General features: G+C 45.9%; 1 protein-coding gene across 1 annotated transcript in view; it reads left to right on the top strand.

Moving 5' to 3' along the window:
* The window catches only part of LOC137332493 (growth hormone-releasing hormone receptor-like), a 76,167-nt gene that overhangs the window by 45,251 nt on the left and 5,319 nt on the right, over nucleotides 1–25,597 (top strand). Inside the window, exons 9-14 of the mRNA XM_067996389.1 lie at nucleotides 6,309–6,462; nucleotides 9,787–9,847; nucleotides 11,471–11,540; nucleotides 13,472–13,563; nucleotides 21,144–21,273; nucleotides 22,736–22,777. Coding sequence (XP_067852490.1) covers nucleotides 6,309–6,462; nucleotides 9,787–9,847; nucleotides 11,471–11,540; nucleotides 13,472–13,563; nucleotides 21,144–21,273; nucleotides 22,736–22,777 — 549 coding nt within the window. The remainder of the gene's footprint in view (nucleotides 1–6,308; nucleotides 6,463–9,786; nucleotides 9,848–11,470; nucleotides 11,541–13,471; nucleotides 13,564–21,143; nucleotides 21,274–22,735; nucleotides 22,778–25,597) is intronic.

Genomic DNA, 25,597 nt, shown 5'->3' with positions numbered 1-25,597 from the left:
GGGATAAATATTGGCCAGGACACTGGGGAGAATTCCCCAGCTCTTCTTCAAATGCCATGGGATCTTTTATACCACTTGAGAGGGCAGTTGTGGACCTCAGTTTAACATCTCATCTGAAAGACAGCATCTCTGACAGTGCAGCACTCCCTCAATACTATACTGGACTGTTAGCCTAGATTTTATACTCAAGTCTCTGGAGTGGGACTTGAACTCATGACCATTCTGACTCAGTATTGAGAGTGTTACCCACTGAGCCACAGCTATATAAATGCAAGCTGTTTCTAATCAAAAGAACAAAGGGAGAGGCTCGGTGTTTTTTATACCCAGAGGATTGTCAGGACATGGTACGTCCCTCCAGAAACAGTGATGGAATCAAAATCTGTAATAGCTTTTAAAAGGTAAATGGATAAACATTTGAAAAAGAAAAATCGAAGGAGTGTGAGGAAAGGGCCGGGCAGTGGGGCTAATTGGATAGCTCTTTCAGAGACCCATGCACAGGCACAGTGGGTCGAATGGCCTCCTTCTCTGCTATGAAATGCCATGATTCTAGGTGGGTCTGGTTAAGCCCAACACCCAAAACAGGTCACATTATTAGCCCAGTTTAGTCATTCTCAGTAGCACAAATGCAATCTGTAATGTGATGGTCCCATCATATCACCAGTGATATACAATTATACTGCTTGCTCCCTCTCAGGCAGAGAGGATGGAGAATTATTTTTTCAGCAAGCAAAGCACCTTCTCCTAACAGCCTAATTAACATCATAAGGCATATCCCACCTGACTTTGTGTTTCAGTGTTGCCGGCCCCGAGTCTGTGACCCGTCCCTAGTGCGTGCTGTTTTCCGTAATTTTTTACGACACTCTCTCACTTGAGCCACATTTGTTTTTTAAAAAAAAAATACCAAACAATTGGGCTTTTTGTGGAATTTGCACTCGTCCAGACGAGAGACGTTCGTCGTTGAGGAAGGGAACACTTTGTAACGTAAAGTCGTCGAGTATTCCAGGTGTGCTAACACGTGGTTAGAGGGGCCGAAAGGCTCCCTCAACTCCACCCCCCCCCCCCCAGCAACAACAGGCCACAGCCCCAACCTCGGAAGAGCCCTCCTTGAGGCACCAGTAATATACTTTGCCGTTCCCCACACTCTGCGTGAGAGTTTTACAGCACAGAAGGAGGCCATCCGGCCCATCGTGCCTGTGCCAGCTCTTTGAAAGAGCAATCCAATTAGTCCCACTCTTTTCCCATAGCCCTGCAAATTTTTCCTTTTCAAATATATATCCAATTCACCTTTCGAAAGTTATTATTGAATCTGCCCTTTCAGGCAGTGCATTCCAGATCATAACAACTCGCTGTGTAAAAAAACATTTCTCCTCATCTCTCCCCTGGCTTTTTTGCCAATTATTTTTAAATCTGTCTCCTCTGGTTACCGATCCTCCTTAGGGGCAATCTTGTTACTGCGGGCTCTAGACATGGGGAAAGAGACTGTCCAATCTCATTTCCCACTTTACACTCTGCCCCATCAGGTTGGGTCGAAGTTCAACCAGAGGTGAAAGGTCAGTAGCTAACCCACACATGCAGCCAGTCCATGCCTCCAACCCCCACCCCCCTGCAATGACCCAAATATTCGGTCTCTCATTAGCCTGAGCTTTGTGCGAGCATGGTGGTGGTTGAAAAACTCAACCTGATATCTTGAAGTGACACAGTTCTGTCTGGAGACAGCAGTCAGAGGTGTGAAAGAGAAGGGAATGAATTAATGAGACTCACATGGTTTTTTTTTGACACACAAGAGCTGGGGATTGCAAGTGAAGGCTACATGATAGTTGGTGTACTGAGGCTGTAATGTAAGGTGATAGATAACAGCCAAGAATACATGCCGGGGATAATAATTAAAACACAGCAACTCACTGACTCTTTGATTTCTGCCTGTCCGTGATTACCTTCAAGGCCATCATTCAGAGGCCACTCTATCTTCCAAGCCTGATCCTTTTAATTGGCTTAGTTTTAAAATACAATCATAGGAAGATTAGGAGCAGGAGGAGGCCAATCAGCCCCTTGAGCCTGCTCTGCCTTTCAGTTCGATCATGCCTGATCTGGACCTCATCTCCATTTACCCTATTATATGGAGTTAGATCACAGATCAGCCATGATCTTATCAAATGGCGGAGCAGGCACGAGGGGCTGAATGGCCTACTCCTGTTCCTATGTTCCTATGTTCCCATACCCGCCTTTGCTCCATATCCCTTGATACCTTACCCAACAAAAATCTATCAATCTCAGTCTTGAAAGCTCCAATTGACCCCCAGCATCCACAGCCTTTTGGGGGAGCGAGTTCCAGATTTTTACCACTCTGTGTGAAAAAGTGCTTCCTGATTTTGCTCCTGAACGGCCTGACTCTAATTTTAAGATTATGCCCTCTCGTTCTTGATTCCCCCACCAGAGGAAATAGTTTCTCCGTATCGACCCTATCGAATCCTTGTAATGTTTTAAACACCTCGATCAGATCACCCCTCAGTCTTTTATACTCAAGGGAATACTCGCTTTATGCAACCCTGGCTTCATAATTTAACCCTTTGTGCCCCACCTGCCCACAGCTGCAGCAATCCGCCAGCTTAAACGTCCACTCCCTCCACTGCGCCCCGTGGCTGCAGTGTGTACCACAGATTCATAGAATCATAGAAAGGTTACATGGAAGGAGGCCATTCGGCCCATCAAGTCCTTGCCAGCTCTATGTAAGAGCAATCCAGCGAGTCCCATTCCCCCGCCCTATCCCCGTAGCCCTGCAGATTTTTTCCTTTCAAGTACTTATCCAGTTCCCTTTCGAAGGCAATGATTGAATCTGCCTCCACCACCCCCTCAGGCAGTGCATTCCAGATCCTAACCACTCGCTGTGTAAAAAAGTTTTTCCACATGTCACCTTTGGTTCTTTTGCCAATCACCTTAAATCTATGCCCTCTGGTTCTTGACCCTTCCGCCAATGGGAACAGTTTCTCTCTATCTACTCTGTCTAGATCCTTCATGATTTTAAATACCTCTATCAAATCTCCTCGCAACCTTCTCTGTTCCAAGGAAAACAACCCCAGCTTCTCCAGTCTATCCATGTAATTAAAGTCCCTCATCCCTGGAATCATTCCAGTAAATCACTTCTGCACCCTCTCTAAGGCCTTCACATCTTTCCTAAAGTGCGGTGCCCAGAACTGGACACAATACTCCACTTGTGGCCGAACCAGTGTTTTATAAAGGTTCATCATGAGTTTGTACTCTATGCCTCTATTTATAAAGCCCAGGACCCTGTATGCTTTTTTAACCGCTTTCTCAACCTGCCCTGCCACCTTCAATGATTTGTGCACATATATCCCAGATCTCTCTGTTACTGTACCCCTTTTAGAGTTGTGCCCTCTAGTTTATATTGGCTCTCCTCGTTCTTCCTATCGAAATGTATCACTTTGCATTTTTCTGAGTTAAATTTCATCTTATTGAATGGCGGAGCAGGCTCGAGGGGCCGATTGGCCTACTCCTGCTCCAATTTCTTATGTTCTTATGTTCTTATGTCAGCCCATGCCACCAGCCTGTCTATATCCTCTTGAAGTCTATCACTATCCTCCTCACTGTTTACTACCCTTCCAAATTTGTGTCATCTGCAAATTTTGAAATTGTGCCCTGTACACCCAAGTCCAAGTCATTAATATATATCAAGAAAAGCAGTGGTCCCAGCACCGACCCCTGGGGAACACCACTGTACACCTCCCTCCAGTCCGAATAATAACCGTTCTCCACTACTCTCTGTTTCCTGTCACTTAGCCAATTCTGTATCCATGTTGCTACTGCCCCCTTTATTCCATAGGCCGCAATCTTGATGATAAGCCTACCGTGCGGCACTTTATCAAACGCCTTTTGAAAGTCCATATACACCACATCAACTGCATTGCCCTCATCTACCCTCTCTGTTACTTCATCAAAAACTCTATCAGGTTAGTTAAACACGATTTGCCTTTAACAAATCCGTGCTGGCTTTCCCTAATCAATCCACACTCGTCCAAGTGACTGTTAATTCTGTCCCGGATTATCGTTTCTAAAAGTTTCCCCACCACCGAGGTTAAACTGACTGGCCTGTAGTTGCTGGGTTTATCCTTACACCCTTTTTTGAACAAGGGTGTAACATTTGCAATTCTCCAGTCCTCTGGCACCACGCCCGTATCTATGGATGTTTGGAAGATTGTGGCCAGTACCTCCGCAATTTCCACCCTTCCTTCCCTCAGCAGCCTAGGATGCATCCCATCCGGACCGGATGACTTATCTACTTTATGTACAGCTAGCCTTTCTGGTATCTCTTCTTTATCAATTTTTAGCCCATCCAGATCGCAACTATACCTTCCTTTACTGAGACTTTGGCAGCATCTTCTTCCTTGGTAAAGACAGATACAAAGTACTCATTTAGTACCTCAGCCATCCCCTCTTCCCCCATGAGTAGATCTCTTTTACAGTCCCTAATCGGCCCCACCCCTCCTCTTACTACCCGTTTATTGTTTATTATATTAGGATAGTTGAAGTCCCCCCATTATCATTACTCTATGGCCTTTGCACCTCTCTGTAATTTCCCTGCAAATTTGCTCCTCTATCTCCTTCCCACTAGTTGGTGGTCTATAGAATACACCCAGTAGTGTAATGGCACCTCTATTGTTTCTTAACTCTAACCAAATAGATTCTGTCCTTGACCCCTCCAGGACATCCTCTCTCTCCAGCACTGCAATATTCTCCTTAATTAATACTGCCATCCCCCCTCCTTTCTTCCCCTCCCTCTCTTTCCTGAACACCTTGTATCCAGGAATATTTAGTACCCAATCCTGCCCTTTTTTGAGCCAGGTCTCCGTTATCACCACAACATCGTATTCCCATGTGGCTATTTGCGCCTGCAGCTCACCAACCTTGTTTACCACGCTTCATGAATTTACACACATGCACTGTAAACCATCTTAGACTTTCTTGTACTCTCTCTTAGTCTGATCCCACCTAATACCGTACTATTATTTACTCTAGTGCTATTTTTCTCTCCCGATCCTTTGTGCCCCTTGTTACTCCTTTCCAATGCTACATCCCGGTGCCCATCCCCCTGCCAAATTAGTTTAAACCCGCGCCCCCCCACCCCCCCATCACTAGTGACCATCCCCGCGAGGACATTGGTCCCAGCTCCGTTAAGGTGTAACCCGTCCGGCCTGTACAGGTCTCACCTTCCCCAGAACTGGTCCCAATGCCCCAGAAATCTAAAGCTCTCCCTTCTGCACCATCTCTCCAGCCACGCATTCATCTGCTCTATCCTCCTATTTCTATACTCGCTAGCGCGTGGCACCATCTACAGGATGCACTGCAGCAACTCGCCAAGGCTTCTTCAACAGCACCTCCCAAACCCGCCACCTCCACCACCGAGAAAGACAAGGGCAGCAGGTGCATGGGAACAACACCACCTACACGTTCCCCTCCAAGTCACACACCATCCCGACTTGGAAATATATCGCCGTTCCTTCATCGTCACTGGGTCAAAATACTGGAACTCCCTTCCTAACAGCACTGTGGGAGAACCTTCACCATACGGACTGCAGCGGTTCAAGAAGACAGCTCACCACCACCTTCTCAAGGGCAATTAGGGATGGACAATAAATGCCAGCCTTGCCAACGATGCCCACATCTCGAGAATTAAAAGATGAAATCAACAAAGCCAATGGAACATTGAACTACAGAGATAAAACAGTAGTTTTGTAGTCAGAGGAAGTCGTAATCAAACTGTACAGTGCTTGGTCAGACCTCACCTTGAGTATTCATTGGTTCTAACTCATAGATCTTTATTGGGCCCCAGAGCACCCCACTCCAACATAACCCCTTTAAAGAGCACCCATCATTTCTTTACCCGCCAGCCAGTTTCTTGCGGAGTGCTGAGGTTTACTCCGAGTCCCCACCGGATTGGATGGAACCTTCCACGCACGTCGGAGGCCCCTCGGAATTCTGAGCCCGTCGACACCGCGAGGCGTTTCCCACGCAGGAGGTCACTTCCTCAGCAAAGTCACGGAGCTCGGTCAGGCGGGCTCCTCCTCTTCTTAGCCCCGCTGTTTACTGGCTCGTTATTGTCCAGGCAGCTCTCAAATTCAATTCCGATTGCGTCATTTGAGCACGGTGTTGACTAATTGACGTAGGCGGGGTGGGGTGGGGTGGGCGTGGTGAAGTTCCCCCCCCCACGTGGACACCATCCCACCTCAGCGATGATGGTGGTACATGCGCTGACGATGCTGGGAGCTGATGCTGTGACTGTTCTTCTGTTGCAGGCGGGGTGTAAGGTCGCTGTGGTGTTCTGCTACTTTTGTATGATGACGAATTACTTCTGGCTGTTGGTGGAAGCTCTTTATCTCAACTCCCTGCTGGTGGTCTCCTTCTCCTACGGCAGGAAGTATTTCTGGTGGTGGAGCGTGCTGGGGTGGGGTAGGTACCAAAACTTTGAGGCAACGGGTAAACTCAGCAATGCCGGTGATATACTTCCCGGTGTAATGTTTAATAAAGGTGGTGGTGTGCGCAGAAAGAAAGAACTTATACTGCGCCTTTCACGACCTCGGGATGTCCCAGAGCGCGTTACGGCCAATGAAGTACTTGTTGAAGTGTAGTCACTGTTGTAATGCAGGAAACGCGGCAGCCAATTTGCACACAGCAAGATCCCACAAACAGTAATGTGATAATGACCAGATAATCTTGGTTGAGGGATCAATATTGACCAGGGCATTGGGGAAAATTACACTGCTCTTCGGCAAAATAGTGCCGTGGGATCTTTTACGTCCCACCTGAGAGGGCGGACAGGGCCTTGGTTTAACATCTCAGCTGAAAGACAGTACCTCCGACAATACAGCACTCCACTGACGTAGCAGCCTAGATTTTGTGCTTATGTCTCTGGAGTGGGGCTTGAACCCACAACCTTCCAATTCAGAGGCACGAGTGCTACCTACTGAGCCTTGGCTGTTACAGGGCTTTGAGGCAGCGTTCTCTCAGTGCTGCGGGCCAGGGACAGACACAGATTTGAGCCCTGATCCACGCAATGTCCAGGGAAATGGTTTAAAGAGACGGCTAGACGTTGGGATTGCAGGGTTCCACGGAAGGATGGCCTCCCTCATCAACTGCCAGCTTGGCCCAATGTTAACACTCTCACCTCTGACCTTGAGGCTTCAATCCCACCTCAGGAGTTCAGCATGTCATCTAAGCCCGTACTCCAGTGCAATACTGTGGGAGTGTCAGAGGTGGCGCCTTTCAGATGAGACGTTAAACTGTAGCACCATCTTTCTGCTCAGGTGGACATAAAAGATCTTACAGAAGTATTTGAAGAAGAGTGGGGGGAGTTCTACTGATGTCCATACCCAACATTGATCCCTTAACCAAAACCGAAAGAAACAGTTGAGTTGGTCAGTTATCTCGTTGCTGTTTGTGGGACCTATTGGCTGCTGTGTTTACTTACAAAACAACATGACTACACTTCAGAAGTCATTTATTGGCTATGAAGCCAAGGATGTGAAAGCTGCTTTATAAATTCAAGTTCTTTTTTTCTTCTGTACCTATCTTTGTGAAGATTAAATGGGCGGACCTCGTGTGGACATCCGGGAACTAGCCTTTTACTTGTGAGACCTGGGTTCGAAGCCTGGCCAGACCGACGGGATGAAAGGCTCCCCTTTCTGCTGGCTTGTAAGGGTCCTGTGAGAAGTTAACTTCGCCAGTCTCAATCCAGTTCCTCACTGACAGAGTCTATCACACAAAACTGTCCCCAAATCATCACTCATTATGAACCTCGTGCAGACAGGCCACAGCATTAGGGTTGCCAACTGTTTGGACGTATTCCTGGAGGTTTCATCACATGACCTCCTGCTTCCAACCGCTCTACCCCACCCCCCCCCACAATTGGTCGCCGACATGTCCATCCTCACGGCAACCCGCCTTCCCACAGCCAATTGGGAAGCGAACAGACTCTTCATTACCCTATTGGATGATTCTTGACTCGCAGTCAAACAGACTTTCTTTCCATCTCCAAAAATTTTTATAACAACGAAGCAAAAATGTTCAAAGAAAATGAAAAAAAAACACAATTTATTTTATTGCCCCTGTGATTTTTCTCCCGGGTGTTGCTCGCAGCTGTATCCTGGAGATTAATCTTCAATTCCTGGAGACTCCAGGCCAATCCTGGAGGGTTGGCAACACGACATAGGATTGAAGAAGAGTGGGGGAGGGGGGGACATTCTACTGATGTCCATACCCAACTCTTCTGCTGGTGTGGGAAACAGGAACAATGTCACAGTGGTTCAGTGGACTGACCTTCTAAGGCTGGGACTGAGGCATGTGGTTGGAGCTGCGTAGAGTGAGCGTTACTCTGCGTCTGGCTGTGCTACAGCTGGCCTAGGAATGCTTAATGGGATGGGGGCTGGGCTGGGACTAGAGGCTGGGATGAGACAACAGCACTAAGACAGTCCTTTCCAAACCTCCAGCTCTACAAAAAACCCTCACGTTTGACGAGCTGTTTGGGCTTTAAGGGCTGGATTGCTAGGAGTCTGCATGTGGCCCCGTGGGCCGGAGATTGGACACTCTGGCCTAGGCCCTTCTCATGTTAACCGCTGTTGGTATTAATGAAGGCCAAGCCTGGGCCTTTGTTTCGCTTCATGGCCCAGTAAAGTGGCAGGGCTTGACTGGATCCAGGGAGGGAATAAAAGTATGAATTTATAAAAATATGTAGAAATGTTTTACTACAAGCAGGGTCAAACAAATTAAATCAACACCATAAAAAAAACAAGAGAGCACAATTAGTGTAAAAAGGTAACAAAACATGATCCCTGTTGAGTAAGAAGTACAATAGCATCAACATTATCAGTGTGAATGGGATCTTCCTACTGCCGATATAATTTATAATTTCAAAGGCGGGTAAATGGCATTGAGGTACAGATTAGCCATGATCTGATTGAATGGCAGAACAGGCTCGAGGGGCTGAATGGCCAATCCCTGTTGCTGTGTTCCTAACTTCTCACAGGATTCATCTTTCCATTATCCGCAATCCTCCATTCTCCTCCCCTGCTCCATATTTTTTGCTGCTCTCAGACCTCGCAGACTTTAATTGAGGTGTTCAAAATTATGAGGGGTTTTGATAGAGTAAATAAGGAGAAACTGTATCCAGTGGCAGAAGGGTCAGTAACCAGAGGACACAGATTTAAAGTGATTGGCAAAAGAACCAAAGGGGGGAGATAAGGAGAATTTTTTTTACGCAGCGAGTTGTAATGATCTGGAATACGCTGCCTGAAAGGGCAGTGGAAGCAGATTCAATAATAACCTTCAAAAGGGAATTAGAGAAATACTTGAAGGGAAAAAATTTGCAGGGCTACGGGGAAAGAGCAGGGAAAGTGGGACTAATTGGATAGCTCTTTCAAAGAGCCAGCACGGGCACGATGGGCTGAATGGCCTGCATCTGTGCTGCACGATTCTATGATTCTACCGATACTTCCCAGTTTGGTTTATTTCTGATCCTGTCAGTCGCTGCTAAGTGCGGAGAGATTAAACTGAGCATCTGAAGCGAGACTGATTCGCTCCTCTGCGGCTACAGCATGCGCTGCAAATAATGACCCAAGTGCCTGGCGGGGTCAGATTTGAATTCTGATCGCTTGGCTTTCAGTGAAAGGAACCTGAATGGGGCCTCACTTTCTCCTCAATTCTGATTCTTCCGCACATTGAGAGGGAAGGCAATCTCTCACTCTCTGGGGCTCTAATGAACGATTTCTTTCCTCCAAGGTGTTCCGACTGTTTGTACCATCGCCTGGGTGATTACAAAATTCAAATTTGAAGACACTGAGTAAGTAAAAAGGTTTTTTAAAAAAAATTTAAGGTTGGTACCTAAAGTTAAATAAATTAAATGGAAATAAACCGGAGGTCATAAGTATAAGATAGTCACCAATAAATCCAATAGGGAATTCAGGAGAAACTTCTTTACCCGGAGAGTGGTTAGAATGTTGAACTCGCTACCACAAGGAATAGTTGAGGCGAATAGCATAGATGCATTTAAGGGAAAGCTAGATAAACACATGAGGGAGAAAGGAATAGAAGGTTATGCTGATAGGGTGAGATGAAGTAGGGTGGGAGGAGGCTCGTCGGCATAGACCAGTTGGGCCGAATGGCCTGTTTCTGTGCTATACATTCTATTTAATTCTATTAAGCACAGTGTATTTTCACAAATTTGAAAGAAACGTCACCTAGAGATGGTCAAAATGTTAAGTGGAAGTCATTTTTCCCAGAGACTAAACAATAAGTCTCCATTAGTGTGTCTAGGTAATCAAAACCACCTCACGCCCACTGTGTTGGAAAATCCCTCGATCCTTGTCTATCTGCAAAAGGCCACGGAAGAAGAGACTTTTTGAAACAGCAAGGCTGAGAGGGCAGTCAGGTTTGTTAAAGGGAAATTGAAGAAGTCTTTTGCTGAGACAAAGTGCTTAGAAATGCTGGAGGATAGTGTAGGGGATCTTCTTTTTTTAACTCTCTCTTTACTCTTTAGGGTAATCCAGAGGTAAGATCAACCAAGGCGTTAAACTTTTCTAACAATTGGCTTTCTTAACATCAAATAAAACTCAGCACTTGCACAGATAGAGATTCATACAAGTTTAGTCAGCAATGCAACTGGAAGCTCAAAGTGGTCAAAGTCTTCTGCTTCGAGACACTGAGGGGTTAATTCTCCGTCGACATGCTTCTTGGTTCTCTGCTCCTGGGCTGTGTCTCCTCGAGCTTACTAAAAATGGCTGCTTTTATGCCCTTCTCACTGGCAAAACAAGCTGCTGCCAACAGATTGCCATTCTCTCTCTTTCCCATGGTTCAAACAAGCTGCTGCTACAAAAACAGCATCTGCTCACAGCTTTTCAATGCCTCGCTCGGCAACTGTCTCAGCTTTAACCTCGGCCCTTATTCCCGCCAAAGTATATCGTCTCGATTAGCCTTCAACAGTCTGAAGCATTAATAATACCGCTCGAACTTGGTCAAGCTTCCCATCATGCCTTCTAAACAGTAACATTTCCGTGTTCTCTCCTTTGTTGTAAGGAATACTTTTAACCAAATTCTGCTCTTCGAGCAATCCAGGGTCTCTAGCCCCTCCTTTTAGTTTTCTTCAAAAGTCCGAAATCCTTCAATAGTTAGAAACCACCTTGTTAAAATCAAGTACTGTGTGGGCTGGTGTGGCGTGTTCTTTATTTTGTTCCTAACATGAAGATAAGTTGTAGAGATTGAATGAGGTGAGTCCGGTCATAACAATTAATCTACATGCTCACCTTACTGTGAAATAAAGTAAGCTGTTGTTGTTGACGACCAGACAACGCACTCACTGCCTTGCGACTGAGTCCTCACATTATATATTGCAGTGAATAGATTGTAGCGTAAACTAGGAAAGAAATGTTAGAAGCAGTTTCCCAATAATTTTCTGGTATGTCTCCAGGTGCTGGGATATTATTGAAGACTCTCCATATTGGTGGATAATCAAAGGACCAATTGTGACCTCTGTTGCAGTAAGTTATACCCAAGTAAAATTGAGACTTTTAAGTCGAACTTAAAGAAGAACAGCACTGTTTCGGGAGGTAGTTTGGTGCAGAGTACCAGTTTAGCAAACATTGAAAGTGGGTTGAAGGTGGCCAACATTCCTCCCCTTACATTTATTCTAAAGGGAAACAAATGACTGGAAATCAAATGAGATAATGGAATATGGACACTCGATATATTCAGCTGAAATTCCTCTCCGCCATTTTAGGGGAGACATTAACCCCTTGAAGCAAATGAGCCAACATGTTCACTAAAATAGCAGAGGGAGGAATTCACGCAGTCCTCAATTATCTCATAGTGTCATTTGATGGCCAAGAGCTCTTAAGGTACAAGACTTTACATCGTGAAGCTTGACATAGCTTTTCATGCTGCAGGATCATTCGGGGAGCGAGCAGATTATCAGTGATGGAAGCCATTTTAGAATGTGTTTAAATCTCGCATTGGGAAATTGCTGAGTCGGGTGCATTGGATGAGCATGGGTCAGATTCCTTTTAGAAAAAATTGCCCTGAAGTTAAAGGAACAGGAGTAGGCCATTTAGTCCCTCGAGCCTGTTCCCCCGTTCAATGAGATCATGGCTGACCTGTGACCTAACTCCATATACCCGCCTTAGCCCCATATCCCTTCATACCTTCGGTTAACAAAAATCTATTAGTCTCATATTTAAAAGTAACTATTGAGCTAGCATCAACTGCTGTTTGCGGAAGAGAGTTCCAAACTTCTACCACCCTTTGCGTGTAAAAGTGTTTCCTAACTTCACTCCTGAAAGACCGGGCTCTAATTTTCAGGCTATGAAACCAATAATTATTGGATTCAAAAGGCACTTATTTCCTCCATCTCCATATACATCATACCTGCTGGTTGGTGTAGAGTGAAGGTCCAGAATGTGAGCACCAGTCTTGTGTCTTGGCGAATGGAATTGGACACCGTACTCAAAGTGTGGCCTGATCAGAGCACAGCGCAGTTTGATTATGACTTTCTCTGACTTGTAATAGAAACATAGAAACATCGAAAATAGGAGCAAGAGTCGGCCATTCGGCCCTTCGGGCCTGCTCTGCCATTCAAAATGATCATGGCTGATCGTCTAACTCAGTACCCTGTTCCTGCTTTTTCCCCATATTCCTTGATCCCTTTAGCATTAAGAAATATATCTATCTCCTTCTTGAATACATCTAATGACTTGGCCTCCACTGCCTTCTGTGGTAGAGAATTCCACAGGTTCACCACCCTCTGAGTGAAGAAATTTCTCCTCATCTCGGTTCTAAATGGCATACCCCGTATCCTGAGACTGTGACCCCTGGTTCTGGACTCCCCAGCCATCGGGAACATCCTCCCTGCATCTAGTCTGTCTAGTCCTGTTAGAATTTTACATGTTTCGATGAGATCACCTCTCATTCTTCTAAACTCTAGTGAATACAGGCCTAGTCGACCCAATCTCTCCTTATACATCAGTCCTGCCATCCCAGGAATCAGTCTGGTAAACCTACTGGTTTGGTGGTATAGTTCAGCCATTTCAAAAAATGCTGGTAGGTATCTATGTGTTTATTTATTTCATGCATCACTCATGCATCTGTGGCTCAGTTGGAAGCACTCTCACCTCTGATATCAGAACGGTTGTGGGTTCTAGTCCTATCCATGGGGCTTGTAGTGCAATATCTAGGCTGATACTTTAGTGCAATACTGAGGGAGTGTCAGAGATGCTGTCTTTCAGCATGAGAAGTTAAACCAAGGTCCTGCCTGTCTTCTCAGGTTGAATGTAAATAGATCCCATGAGCACTATTTGGAAGAAGTGCAGGGGGAGTTCTCCCTGGTGTCCTGGCCAGTATTTATCACTAAAACAGTTCCTCTCTCTCTTCATCTATCTATTCATTCATTTGTCTATTTTTTTTTTTCCTTTCGCAGATCAATTTTGTCCTTTTTGTTAATATCGTCAGGATCTTGGTCCAAAAGTTGATCCCCAAGGAGGTCCACATGGCCAATTCCTCTCAGTACAGGTAGGAGAGCTCGCCAGCTGACGAACTTGTCATGGGCAGCACGGCAGCAATACTCATTTCACCTTCATTCAAGGGGCCACGATCCCAAGGGCTCTTAAGGATCACTTTCTTTAATGGTTTTTAATGCACTTCATTGCGGAATGCAGGTCTGCAGTGTCACTTACCCACTTTGCTGACCTAGAATCATAGAAGCTTACAGCACAGAAGCAGGCCCTTCGGCCCGTCTTGCCTGTGCCGGCTCCTTGAAAGAGCTATCCAATTTAGTGCTCTTTCCCCGTAGCCCTGCAAATTTTTCCTTTTGAAGTATTTATCCAATTCCCTTTTGAAAATTACTGTTGAATCTGCTTCCACCGCCCTTTCAGGCAGCGCATTCCAGATCGTAACAACTCGCTCCGTAAAAAAAATTTCTCCTCACCTCCCCTTTGGTTCTTTTGCCGATTATCTTAAATCTGTGTCCTCTGGTTACCGACCCTCCTGCCAGTGGAAACAGTTTCTCCCCATCTACTCTATCAAAACCCCTCATAATTTTTGACCTCTTGAATTCAAAGGTGCCACTTCGGGCAGTTCTAGGGTCCCCAGAATGCACCTGTGCTTACAACTTTCTTACTGATCGACTGGCCATTCACAGAGCATGCAGGGACTTGCAGTTTCTAAGGCCCGCCCACTACTCCCTTCCCGCTCGTGGCTGCATACGGTGACACCACTATTCCCGGCTTGAATGGAGATGATTAGGTAATTCCCTCGTCAAGCATGCCTGAAGCCGGCACTGCTGTAAGTGACCGGGATTGATCTTATGCACATAATTTATATTATGTAACTATCCTCCACTCACTGCATTTTTGCTGGAGAAATCACCCTGCATTGATCAGGAGAAGTTGCTGTAGTTTCGGTCATGAGTTCTGTTTGCTGTAGTGCGCTGTTTAAATAGACTCTGTTTGCTGAGTAAATAGAATTTGTTTGCTGTAAAATGGACTCTTTGCTCTGAGCCCTGCCATCAGTCCCGCCACACCTCCAACTCATTGGCTGACACAGTGGTGTCAATAGACACTCTGCCTGTTCATTGACGGAAAATACTAAGGACCGATAACCATTTCTTACCAGTCCTTAATCACCGTGTTTAAGATTAAAAGATTTGGTGGTTTAGATAGAGAGAAACTATTTCCTCTGGTGGGGGGAGTCCAGAACGACGGGGCATAACCTTAAAATAGAGCATGGCCATTCAGAGGGTGGTGTCAGGAAGCGTTTCTTCACACAAAGGGGAGTGGAAATCTGGAACTCTCTCCCCCAAAAAGCTGTTGAGGCTGGGGGTCAATTGAAAATTTCAAAACTGAGATTGATAAATTTTTGTTAAGCAAGGGTGAAATGTGAAAATACTTAACAGGAGGAGGGCAAATTTCAGTGAGTTAAAAAGGGATCTTGCCCACGAAGATTGGAATCAAAACTTGGTAGGAAAAACAGTAACTGAACAATGGGAGGCCTTCAGGGAGGATTTGGTTCGGGTACAGAGTGGGCACATTCCCATGAGGCAGAAAGGAAGGGCATCCAAAGCTAGAGCTCCCTGGATGAATAAAGATATAGAGATTAAAATGAAACAGAAGACAGAGGTTTATGATGAATGTAAGGTTCATCATACAGTTGAGAACCAGGGTGAATATAGAAAGTACAGAGGAGATGTAAAAGAGGGAATAAGAGGGGCAAAGAGAGAGTATGAGAATAGATTAGCGGCTAACATAAAAGAGAACCCAAAAGTCTGTTATAAACATATAAATAGTAAAAGGGTCGTCAAAGGAAGGGTGGGACCGATTAGGGACAAACATGGAGATCTTCTTGTGGAGGCAGAGGGCATGGCTGAGATACTAAATGAATACTTTGCATCTGTCTTCACTAGAGAAGAGGATGCTGCCAATGTAATAGTAAAGGAGGAGGTAGCAGTGATATTGGATAGGATAAAAATAGATAAAGAGGAGGTACTTAAAAGATTGGCAGTGCTCAAAGTAGAAAAGTCACCCGGTCCGGATGGGTCCAGGTAATCCTAGGTTACTGAGGGAAGTAAGGGTGGAAATTGCGGAGACTCTGGCCACAATCTTCCAATCCTCCTTAGATATGGGGATGGTGTCGGAGGACTGGAGAATTGCAAATGTTAAACCCTGTTCAAAAAAGGTGAGACGGATAAGCCCAGTAATTACAGGCCAGTCAGCCTAACATCGGTGGTGGGGAAACTTTTAGAGACAATAATCCAGGACAAAATTAATTGGCACTTGGAAAATTATGGGCTAATAAATGAAAGTCAGCACAGATTTGTTAAAAGAAAACCATGTTTGACCACCTTGATTGAGTTCTTTGATGAAGTAACGGAGAGGATTGATGAGGGTAGTGTGGTTGATGTTGTGTATATGGACTTTCAAAAGGCATTTGATAAAGTACCACATAATAGACTTGTTAGCAAAATTAAAGCCCATGGGATTAAAGGGACAGTGGCAGTGTGGATACAAAATTGGCTAAGGGACAGAAAGCAGAGAGTAGTGATGAACGGTTGTTTTTCAGACTGGAGGGAGGTATACAGTGGTGTTCCCCAGGGGTCAGTATTAGGACCACTGCTCTTTTTGATATTTATTAATGACTTGGACTTGGGTATAGAGGGTATAATTTCAAAGTTTGCAGATGACATGAAACTCGGAGATGTAGTGAACAATGTGGAGGATAGTGACAGACTTCAGGAGGACATAGACAGACTGGTGAAATGGGCAGACACATGGCAGATGAGAAGTGTGAAATGATACATTTTGGTAGGAAGAATGAGGAGAGGCAATATAAACTAAATGGTGCAATTTTAAAGGGGGGTGCAGGAACAGAGAGACCTGGGCTGCACATACACAAATCTTTGAAGTTGACAGGACAAGTTGTGAAGGCTGTTAAAAAAAACATATGGGATCCTGGGCTTTATTAATAGAGGCATAGAGTACAAAAGCAAGGAAGTTATGCTAAACCTTTATAAAACACTGGTTAAGCCTCAGCTGGAGTATTGAGTTCAATTCTGGGCACCACACTTTAGGAAGGTTGTCAAGGCTTTAGAGAAGGTGCAGAAGAGATTGGCAAAAGAACCAGAGTCGACATGAGGAAACATTTTTTTACGCAGTGAGTTGTAATGATCTGGAATGCGCTGCCTGAAAGGGCGGTGGAAGCAGATTCAATCGTAACTTTCAAAAGGCAACTGGATTAATACTTGAATGTGAAAAATTTACAGGGCTCTGGGGAAAGAGCAGGGGAATGGGACTAATTGGATCGCTCTTTCAAAGAGCTGGCACAGGCACGATGGACCGAATGGCTGCTCCTGTGCTGTACTTTACGATGATACTATGTTACTATGAAGGGTATTAAGGGATACAGAACCAAGGCAGATAAGATGGCGTTAAGATACAGATCAGCCATGATCTAATTGAATGACTGAAGAGGCTCGAGGGGCTGAATGGCCTCCTCCTGTTCCTATGTTCCTAAGTTCCAGAACCTCGTGAAGACAATATTAGAATCAGTGAAAGTAATTTCATTTTTTTATTTGTATAAAAACAATAAAATCACTAAGTCTAGAATCTTATCTCAGGTAATATTCACAGGAAAATCATGTTATTATGTTAAAGGGTTCCTCGTTTAGGAATTACGGTGCCTTATATATGCGGCAAATGAAACTGGAACTTTGCCATTGTTTAATCTTTACTAAGACTAATGGCTGCCCCATGGCATTTCTCGCAGTGAGCTGGAAGTTTTATTCGATCAGGGGTATTATGCCAAGTAGTATTATCAGGGAAGCAGACTTATCAGCATTGAGAGCTTCCTTGGGCTCAGAGTATTGGGAAAGGAACGCAGGGCCTGGCTGTTCAGGGATGGGGGGGATCTCAGGATCTAACAGTAGTTTGAAAGGGATTTACCCTTGGGATCTATGAGCAACAACAACAATTTGTATAGAGCCTTTAACGTAGTAAAACTTCCCAAGGCGCTTCACAGGAGACAAAAACTGACTTCGAGCCAAAGAAGGAAACATTAGGGCAGGTGACCAAAATCTTGATCAAAGAGGTAGGTTTTAAGCAGCATCTGAAAGGAGGTGAGAGAGAGTTGGAGATCCTGGGAGCATCGGGGCTGGTCACGTCATCTAGGATCGCTGGAAGAAGGGGGTCCCTGGGATTCACCATCATTCGAGACACAGCGTTCCAGAAAGTTTTGGGAAAGGGATCTAACTATCGAGATGCTTCTGGCCTGGAACCCCAAATCACCCCACTTCCACCTTCTGCTGGGGAGGCAACAACAACAACAACTTGCATTTATACAGCGCCTTTAACGTAGTAAAAGGTCCCAAGGCGCTTTACAGGAGTGATTATCAAACAAAATTTGACACCAAGCCATGTAAGGAGATATTAGGACAGGTGACCAAAAGCTTGGTCAAAGAGGTAGCTTTTACGGAGCGCCTTAAAGGAGGAGAGAGAGGTAGAGAAGTGGATAGTTTTAGGGAGGGAATTCCAGAGCTTAGGGCCTAGGTTAGTGGAGAAGAGAAGCCAGGGGTTATCTTTGCATTCCAGGATGATCCTGGAATAGTGAACAGTTTTGGCAGAGGAGAACAGGACCCCATGGTGCTTTATGTGGACCAGCCAGATCTGACAATGAATGGCTAAACCAGTTGTCCGCCATAAACATTCAAATCTGCATCCCCTGGACATAAGGGAATGGAGATGAGGGCCGTACCAGGGGGAAGGACCAGAGTGAGAGAGAGTAATGGTTTTAACAGGGACAAGGGCATCAAAGGCGGTGGTGAGGGTGTGATTGAGCAGATCGGTAGCTGCAGAAATGTCGTGGTGAACGGAGGGCCAAAGGCTGGAGAGTGGGGAATTTGAAAGTGTTGTTGTAAGTGACTTGGGGGGGTTAGTTTTTTCCAGGGGCGAACACAGAAGTAAGTGGGATTGGGAGGGGAAAGGGGGATGTGTGTCGAGAGGGATACAAGGAAGTGCTCAGAGATGGCCTTATCCGTGATTAACATGGTGGGAGTAGAGAGGCCACATGAGATGGCAGGGTCGAGAGGATGGCCGTGAATATGGGTAGGGGAGTTTATATGGAGGGAGAGATTAAGGGAGGATAGTGGGGGCAGTGAACTCAGAGGAGAGGGAGCATGATGAGTTGAGATGGAAATCACCGAGGATGAGAAGTCGCTCGGTGCAGAGGCTGAGGGAGGAAAGCAGTGAAGATATCTCGGTGAGAGACTTGGCGTGGTATTTGGATGGGCGGTAGAGAACGAGGATTTTAAAGGAGAGGTGAGAGGGGTGGAACAAGGTGAGATGCTCAAAGGAGGAGAAGGTGCCGGAGGAGTAGGGGGACAGACCAAGGTGAGATTTGGTGATAAGGGTCACACCATCACTGCGGCGGTCTGGGCAGGACAAGTGGTGGAAGGTATAGCCAGACGGAGAGGCTTCATTGAGGGGGAAGGTGTTATCACCCATCGGCCAGGTTTCTGTCAAGGCCATGATGTTTCCTGCAATCATCCACAATAAGCTTATGGATGGCAAAAGCATTGTTCACAAGCGAACGGTAATTCTGGAGGGAGATGCGTAGTGGGGCAGTGAAAGTTAATCCGCTGGCAGAGTCCACAGGGTTAGTGGTAGGAGAGGTGAGTAGATTGGGACTCTACTAATTGGAGTTCAGAAGAATGAGAGGCGATCTTATTGAAACATATAAGAATGTGAAGGGGCTTGATCGGGTGGATGCGGTAAGGATGTTCCCAAGGATGGGTGAAACTAGAACTAGGGGGCATAATCTTATAATAAGGGGCTGCTCTTTCAAAACTGAGATGAGGAGAAACTTCTTCACTCAGAGGGTAGTAGGTCTGTGGAATTTGCTGCCCCAGGAAGCTGTGGAAGCTACATCATTAAATAAATTTAAAACAGAAATAGACAGTTTCCTAGAAGTAAAGGGAATTAGGGGTTACGGGGAGCGGGCAGGAAATTGGACATGAATTTAGATTTGAGGTTAGGATCAGATCAGCCATGATCTTATTGAATGGCGGAGCAGGCTCGAGGGGCCGATTGGCCTACTCCTGCTCCTATTTCTTATGTGAGTGGGATGGGAAGGAGATTGACAAGATTAGCTCCTATCGAGCAGGAAGGTCAGTGAGAGAGTAGGATGGGGCAGTTGGGGTTGCTGCTCATAAGGAGGCAGTGACGAGTGCTTCGATGGGCCCTTTGGAGGATGAGGCGCAGAGGGAAGCTGTGGGCTTATCTAAGAGGGAGTCAAGGCTGAGAAGGCGGCAGGAGAGTAGGAAGGTTGAGGGGTGCTGAAGGGTTGGGGTGGGGATTTGGGGGGTGGGGGGCGGCAGAGTACCCGAGAAGGGAGAAATGAAAGAGGCGTATCTGGTCTGACTAAGCATTCTTCCCTCTTGACTATACGTTGAGTCCCACTGAGGGTCCGAGGCCTGGGAACCCCTGGCGTAGGGAGTGCCCACCCACGTGCAGCCAGCCGCCTCTCCTATTCTGGGCGTGCTTGGAGTGGGCAGAGGCTTCACCCCTAACTGATCGCCATGGTATCCCTATCGTGAGGACGGGTCCCCGTCTGGTATCTGGACCGACAAATATTACGGCTGGATTTTAGCCAGAAGAGCCATGAATTTTTAAGGCCCGTTCATTTATTTTCCAGCAAACAATCAAAAAAAATGTACTTCATTGTCTCTGAGCAGAGCTCTTACAAAAGTCTTTCTAAAATCCTTTCAGTGACCATGCGTACTCCTGCATTTAGATACCCCAGTACCCTCCCCTATCAAAGAATTACCTCAGATGCACCATGTTAGCCATAGCTCAGTGGGTAGCACTCTTACTCTGTGAGTCAGAAGGCCAAGCGCTCAAGTCCCACTCCAAAGGCTTGAGCACATAATCTAGGCCGACACTCCCAGTGCAGTACCGAGGGAGTTCTGCACTGTCGGAGGTGCCGTCTTTCAGATGAGATGTTAAACCGAGGCCCCGTCTGCCCTCTCAGGTGGACGTAATAAGATCCCACGGCACTATTTCGAAGAAGGGCAGGGGAGTTCTCCCCGCTGCCCTGGCCAATATTTATCCCTTAACCAACATCACTAAAAAAACAGGTTATCTGGTCATTTCTCACATTGCTGTTTGTGGGATCTTGCTGTGTGCTATTTGGCTGCTGTGTTTCCTACTTTACAACAGTGACTACACTTCAAAAAGTACTTTATTGGCTGGGAAGCGCTTTCGGGAGTCCTGAGGTCGTGAAAGGCGCTATATAAATGCAAGTTCTTTCTTTATGGGCAATGGCTGGGAGCAGGGGGTAACAGATGATAAATTTAAGCCAAGGTTACAGGTATGTGAAGCAATTCTGTTTTCCCAGCACAATGCCTCACATTAACAGGAGCGTGGGTCTGATACCCTGGGGCGTTTCCAGCCCCGTCTCTGACCTGAGCTCTGGTCTAGGGGAAGCCCTGAGCTGGAGGAGCCGGGAGGTCGCTGAGTTTGCCCTTTACGCGACTAAAGGGTAGATCCCACTTCAATTCAAGTGTTAAAAAAATCCAGCGCTAATTGTTCACCTTTCCTACGCAGACGCCTGACAAAGTCGACCCTGCTCCTGGTTCCTCTGTTTGGGGTGCACTACATCGTGTGCGCTTTCCCACCAGATGGTGCTGTGTTGCCCATCAGGCTCTACCTCGACCTCTGCATCGGATCCTTTCAGGTACTGTGAACTGTGAACTTTGAACTCTCCCTGAGCACCGCGAACAGTGATCTCCCGTTGGAAGGGAGCGTGTTGGCGCCGTGATGATGTCACTGCGCTCGTTTGAGATGGGTAATTAAAGGATAGAAATACTTCCAACATCCTTGTGATCCTAGAATCTTACAGCGCAGAAGGAGGCCGTTCAGCCCATCGTGCCTGTGGCGGCTCTTTGAACGAGCTATCCAATTCGCCCCACTCCCCTTGCTCTTTCCCCACAGCCCTGTAAGTTTTTCCTTTTCGAGTACATAAACCAATTACCTTTTAAAAGTTATATTGAATCTGCTTCCTTTCAGTGCATTCCAGATCATAACAACTCTTTGCGTAAAAAAAAAATCCCCTCATCTTCCCCTCTGGTTCTTTTGACAATTACTTTAAATCTGTGTCCTCTGGTTACCGACCCTCCTGCCACTGGAAGCAGTTTCTCCTTATTGACTATCAAAACTCCATATAATTTTGAACATCTCTATTAAATCTCCCCTTAACCTTCGCTGTTCTAAGGAGAACAACCCCAGCTTCTCCAGTCTCTCCACATAACTGAAGTCCCTTATCCCTGGAACCGTTCTAGTAAATCTCCTCTGCGCCTAGGGGTTGCCAACCCTCCAGGGCTGTCCTGGAGTCTCCAGGAATTGAAGATTAATCTCTTAGACGCTGCTCTGAGCAACACCCGGGAGAAGAATCAATGGCATTAAAAGTGAAGTGTGTATTTTTCATTTTTTTCTAATACTTTAGCTATAAAAATATTGGAGATGGGGAAAAAAGGGCTGTTTGACCGGGCGGGGAGGTTGGAGTTGGGAGGTCATGTGATGAAACCTCCAGGAATTCAACCAACTAGAGTTGGTAACTTTATCTGCACCCTCTCCAAGGCCTTGACATCCTTCCTAAAGTGTCTGAAAAGTACTCTGGCCAGGCCGGGTATAAGAGACCCAAGCTTCTTGCAGTCAGGTACAGTTGGTGGCAGGCGGAGTGAGTTAGGGCGCTAGAGTAATGAGCCTACTAGCTAGGCCCAATAGCCTTCCTCATCCTTGATGAATGAAAAAAGGAAATGTTTTCACAACAACAACAACAACAACTTTCATTTATATACAGCGCCTTTAACATAGTAAAACATCCCAAGGTGCTTCACAGGAGCGATTATCAGACAAAATTTGACACTGAGCCACATAAGGAGATATTAGGACAGGTGACCAAAAGCTCGGTCAAAGAGGTAGGTTTTTAAGGAGCGTCTTAAAGGAGGAGAGAGAGGCGGAGAGGTTTAGGGAGGGAATTCCAGAGCTTAGGACAGCTGAAGGCACGGCCGCCAATGGTAGAACGATGAAAATCGGGGATGCGCAAGAGGCCAGAATTCGAGGAGCGGAGAGGTCTCGGAGGGTTGTAGGGCTGGAGGAGTGTGTTATTACTGATCTGTCTCTCTCTTTTTTCGCAGGGTTTTATAGTGGGAGTGCTGTACTGCTTTCTGAATCAGGAAGTAAGTGAAAGCTTTATTGCAACATGTTGACTGAGAGCCTTTCCATCCGCCACCCTCCAAAATAATTCTCAGTGTTACTTCTTGTTACTCACCCCATTCAATCCGAGAAACTGCCTGTAAGTTTCTGTCACGACACCCCCTGTCACCAACCAAATACCACCAGTAACATGTGAAATATTCACTACATCACCAAGGTGTGTATGTGATGCACAATAACACACTCTGGAATGTGTAAAACAGGAGCTTTACACAAGGCTTTATCCAGCGATTATTAATTCTTTACATGTTACTGCTTTGTAATGGCTGCACATTGTGCATTATTCCAAATATAACACACTGTAAACTGTGCATTATTCATAAGAACACAGGAACAGGAGGAGGCCATTTTACCCCTCGAGCCTGTTCCGACATTCAGTTAGATCATGGCTGATCTGTAACCTTAACTCCATCTACCCGCCTTGGTTCCGTAACCCATAATACCCTCGCCTAACAAAAATCGATCAGTCTCAGTTTTGAAATTTTCAATTGACCCCCAGCCTCAACAGCTTTTTTGGGGGAGAGAGTTCCAGATTTCCACTACCCTTTGTGTGAAGAAGTGCTTCCTGACATCACCCTCTGAACAGCCTGGCTCTAATTTTAAGGTTATGCCCCCTTGTTCTGGACTCCCCCCACCAGAGGAAATAGTTTCCATCTACCTCCCCGGACTTGGTTGTGAAGCCTCCACAGGCAAATATCCTGCATATTTTTCCTTTGAGTATATATCCAATTCCCTTTTTGAAAGTTACAATTGAATCTGCTTCTAACGCCCTTTCGAGCTGTGAATTCGAATTCATAACAAGTCGCTGTGTAAAAAAATTTCTTCTCATCTCCCCCCGCCCCCGGTTCTTTTGATAATTATCTTAAAGCTGTGACCTCTGGTTAACGACCCTCCTGCCAGTGGTAACAGTTTCCCCCTTTCTACTCTATCAAAAAACCCTTCATGATTTTGAACACCTCTATTAAATCTCCCTTTAACCTTCTCTGCTCTAAGGAGAACAACCCCAGCTTCTCCAGTCTCTCCACTAATCAAACGTGTCTCAATGGGAGAAGTGGGGAAAAAGAAAGGACACCTTTTATATCAATGACTGCTCACAGACTCAACCCCGTTGGTTGCTCATAATTATCGCTAAAGCGCAGAGCACATCGCGAACAGAGTGGGAACTTGAGAATTCGGTGAGAGTGGGAATCTGGGTGCATTGAAATTAAGTTTAAAATTTAACTTAGAACTTTAAAACTTAAAAAGAAACTGCAAGTTAGTTATCGGTTAACAGAAACTGCTAGTCAGTGGCCGTTAACGGGTTAACAGTCAATCAGCCTTAAGTGATTGCCTGAATAGAGGGTAATTACTGTGAGTTGGAAGCTGATTGAGCAATTGGAAATGGTGTTCTCAAAAGGTGTATACATTCAAATGTTTTCTGCTGAAGCCCAGAGCAGGCATCTCAAAGAGAGTGGAAACTTGAGAATTTGGTGAGAGTGGGGGAAAGGAGGTGCTTAAATTTTAAAAAATCATAAACCAAAACAGACTAAAAAGTAACTATATATAAATAAATATAGACTAAGATATGGCAGAGTGCCTGAACTGCAGTATGTGGGAGTTTGTGGACAGCAAGGTATCTCTGCCACGAATCTCTCCGGCTCGGAGTCATTGAGCTGGGGTGTGAGTTGGAGACGCTCCGACACATAAGGGAGGGGGAGGGGTATCTGGACGGTTTGCTCCAGACCTCGGTCACACCTCGTAGAGAGGTACAGGATCAGAACGGGGTTGGTGTGACCGATGGTGTACAGAGTAAGGGGAACCCAGGTGAGATAGAGAACGAAGATCCCCAGAAACTTTTTTTTTATTATTCGTTCACGGGATGTGGGCGTCGCTGGCGAGGCCAGCATTTATTGCCCATCCCTAATTGCCCTTGAGAAGGTGGTGGTGAGCCGCCTTCTTGAACCGCTGGTCCTATCCAACTTGCTGCCTGTGAGGATAAGGATAAAGACTGTCGGAAGGGCAGCCAGAATGCTAACCATGGTACCCTGGAGCAGGAGGCTGCCCAAAGAGGGGAGGAGGAGGAGGAGAAGCGTAATGTAGTAGTTGTAGGGGATTCAATAATTAGAGGGACAGATAGCATCCTTTGTAAGCAGGATCGAGAGTCCCACATGGTGCCAGGGTGAGGGACACCTCGAACCAGCTTGAAAGGATATTGGAGAGGGAGGGGAAGGATCCAGTCATTGTGGTCCATGGTGGGACCAACAACATTGGAAAGAGTAGGCAAGAGAGTACTAGGAGCTAAATTTAAAAAACAGGATCTGTGGGTTGTAATCTCTGGATTATCACCCGAGCCACGTGCAAATTGGTGTAGGGATAAGCAGATTAGGGAGGTGAACACGTGTCTGAAGGAGTGGTGTGGGAAAGAGGGGTTCCATTTCATGGGACACTGGCAACACTACTGGGACAGGAAGGAATTGTACCATTGGGACGGGCTCCACCTGAACCGGGCTGGGACCAGGGTCCTAGCAGAGAGGATAAATAAGGTGGTCACAAGGACTTTAAACTAGTAAATGGGATGGGAAGGGGCTCAGGTGGAAAAGGTTGTATTAATAATTCTAAAACAAACGAAAAGGAAGAGAGTAGAGTAATAGTCAGAAATGATGCTTTAGGCACTTCAGATAAAGGAAAACTAAAAGATGGAAAGTAATTAAATCAGGAGAGAGAAATAAGAAATGTGTGAGGAAAAACAACATTAAAGCAGAAGGACAGGTTAGGGGGTGTGGCCTAAATAAACGTTCTTTATA

The sequence above is a fragment of the Heptranchias perlo genome, chromosome 2 (assembly GCF_035084215.1).
Source record: "Heptranchias perlo isolate sHepPer1 chromosome 2, sHepPer1.hap1, whole genome shotgun sequence".
NCBI lineage: Eukaryota > Metazoa > Chordata > Chondrichthyes > Hexanchiformes > Hexanchidae > Heptranchias > Heptranchias perlo.
This window is presented reverse-complemented; position numbering and strand designations above follow the sequence as displayed.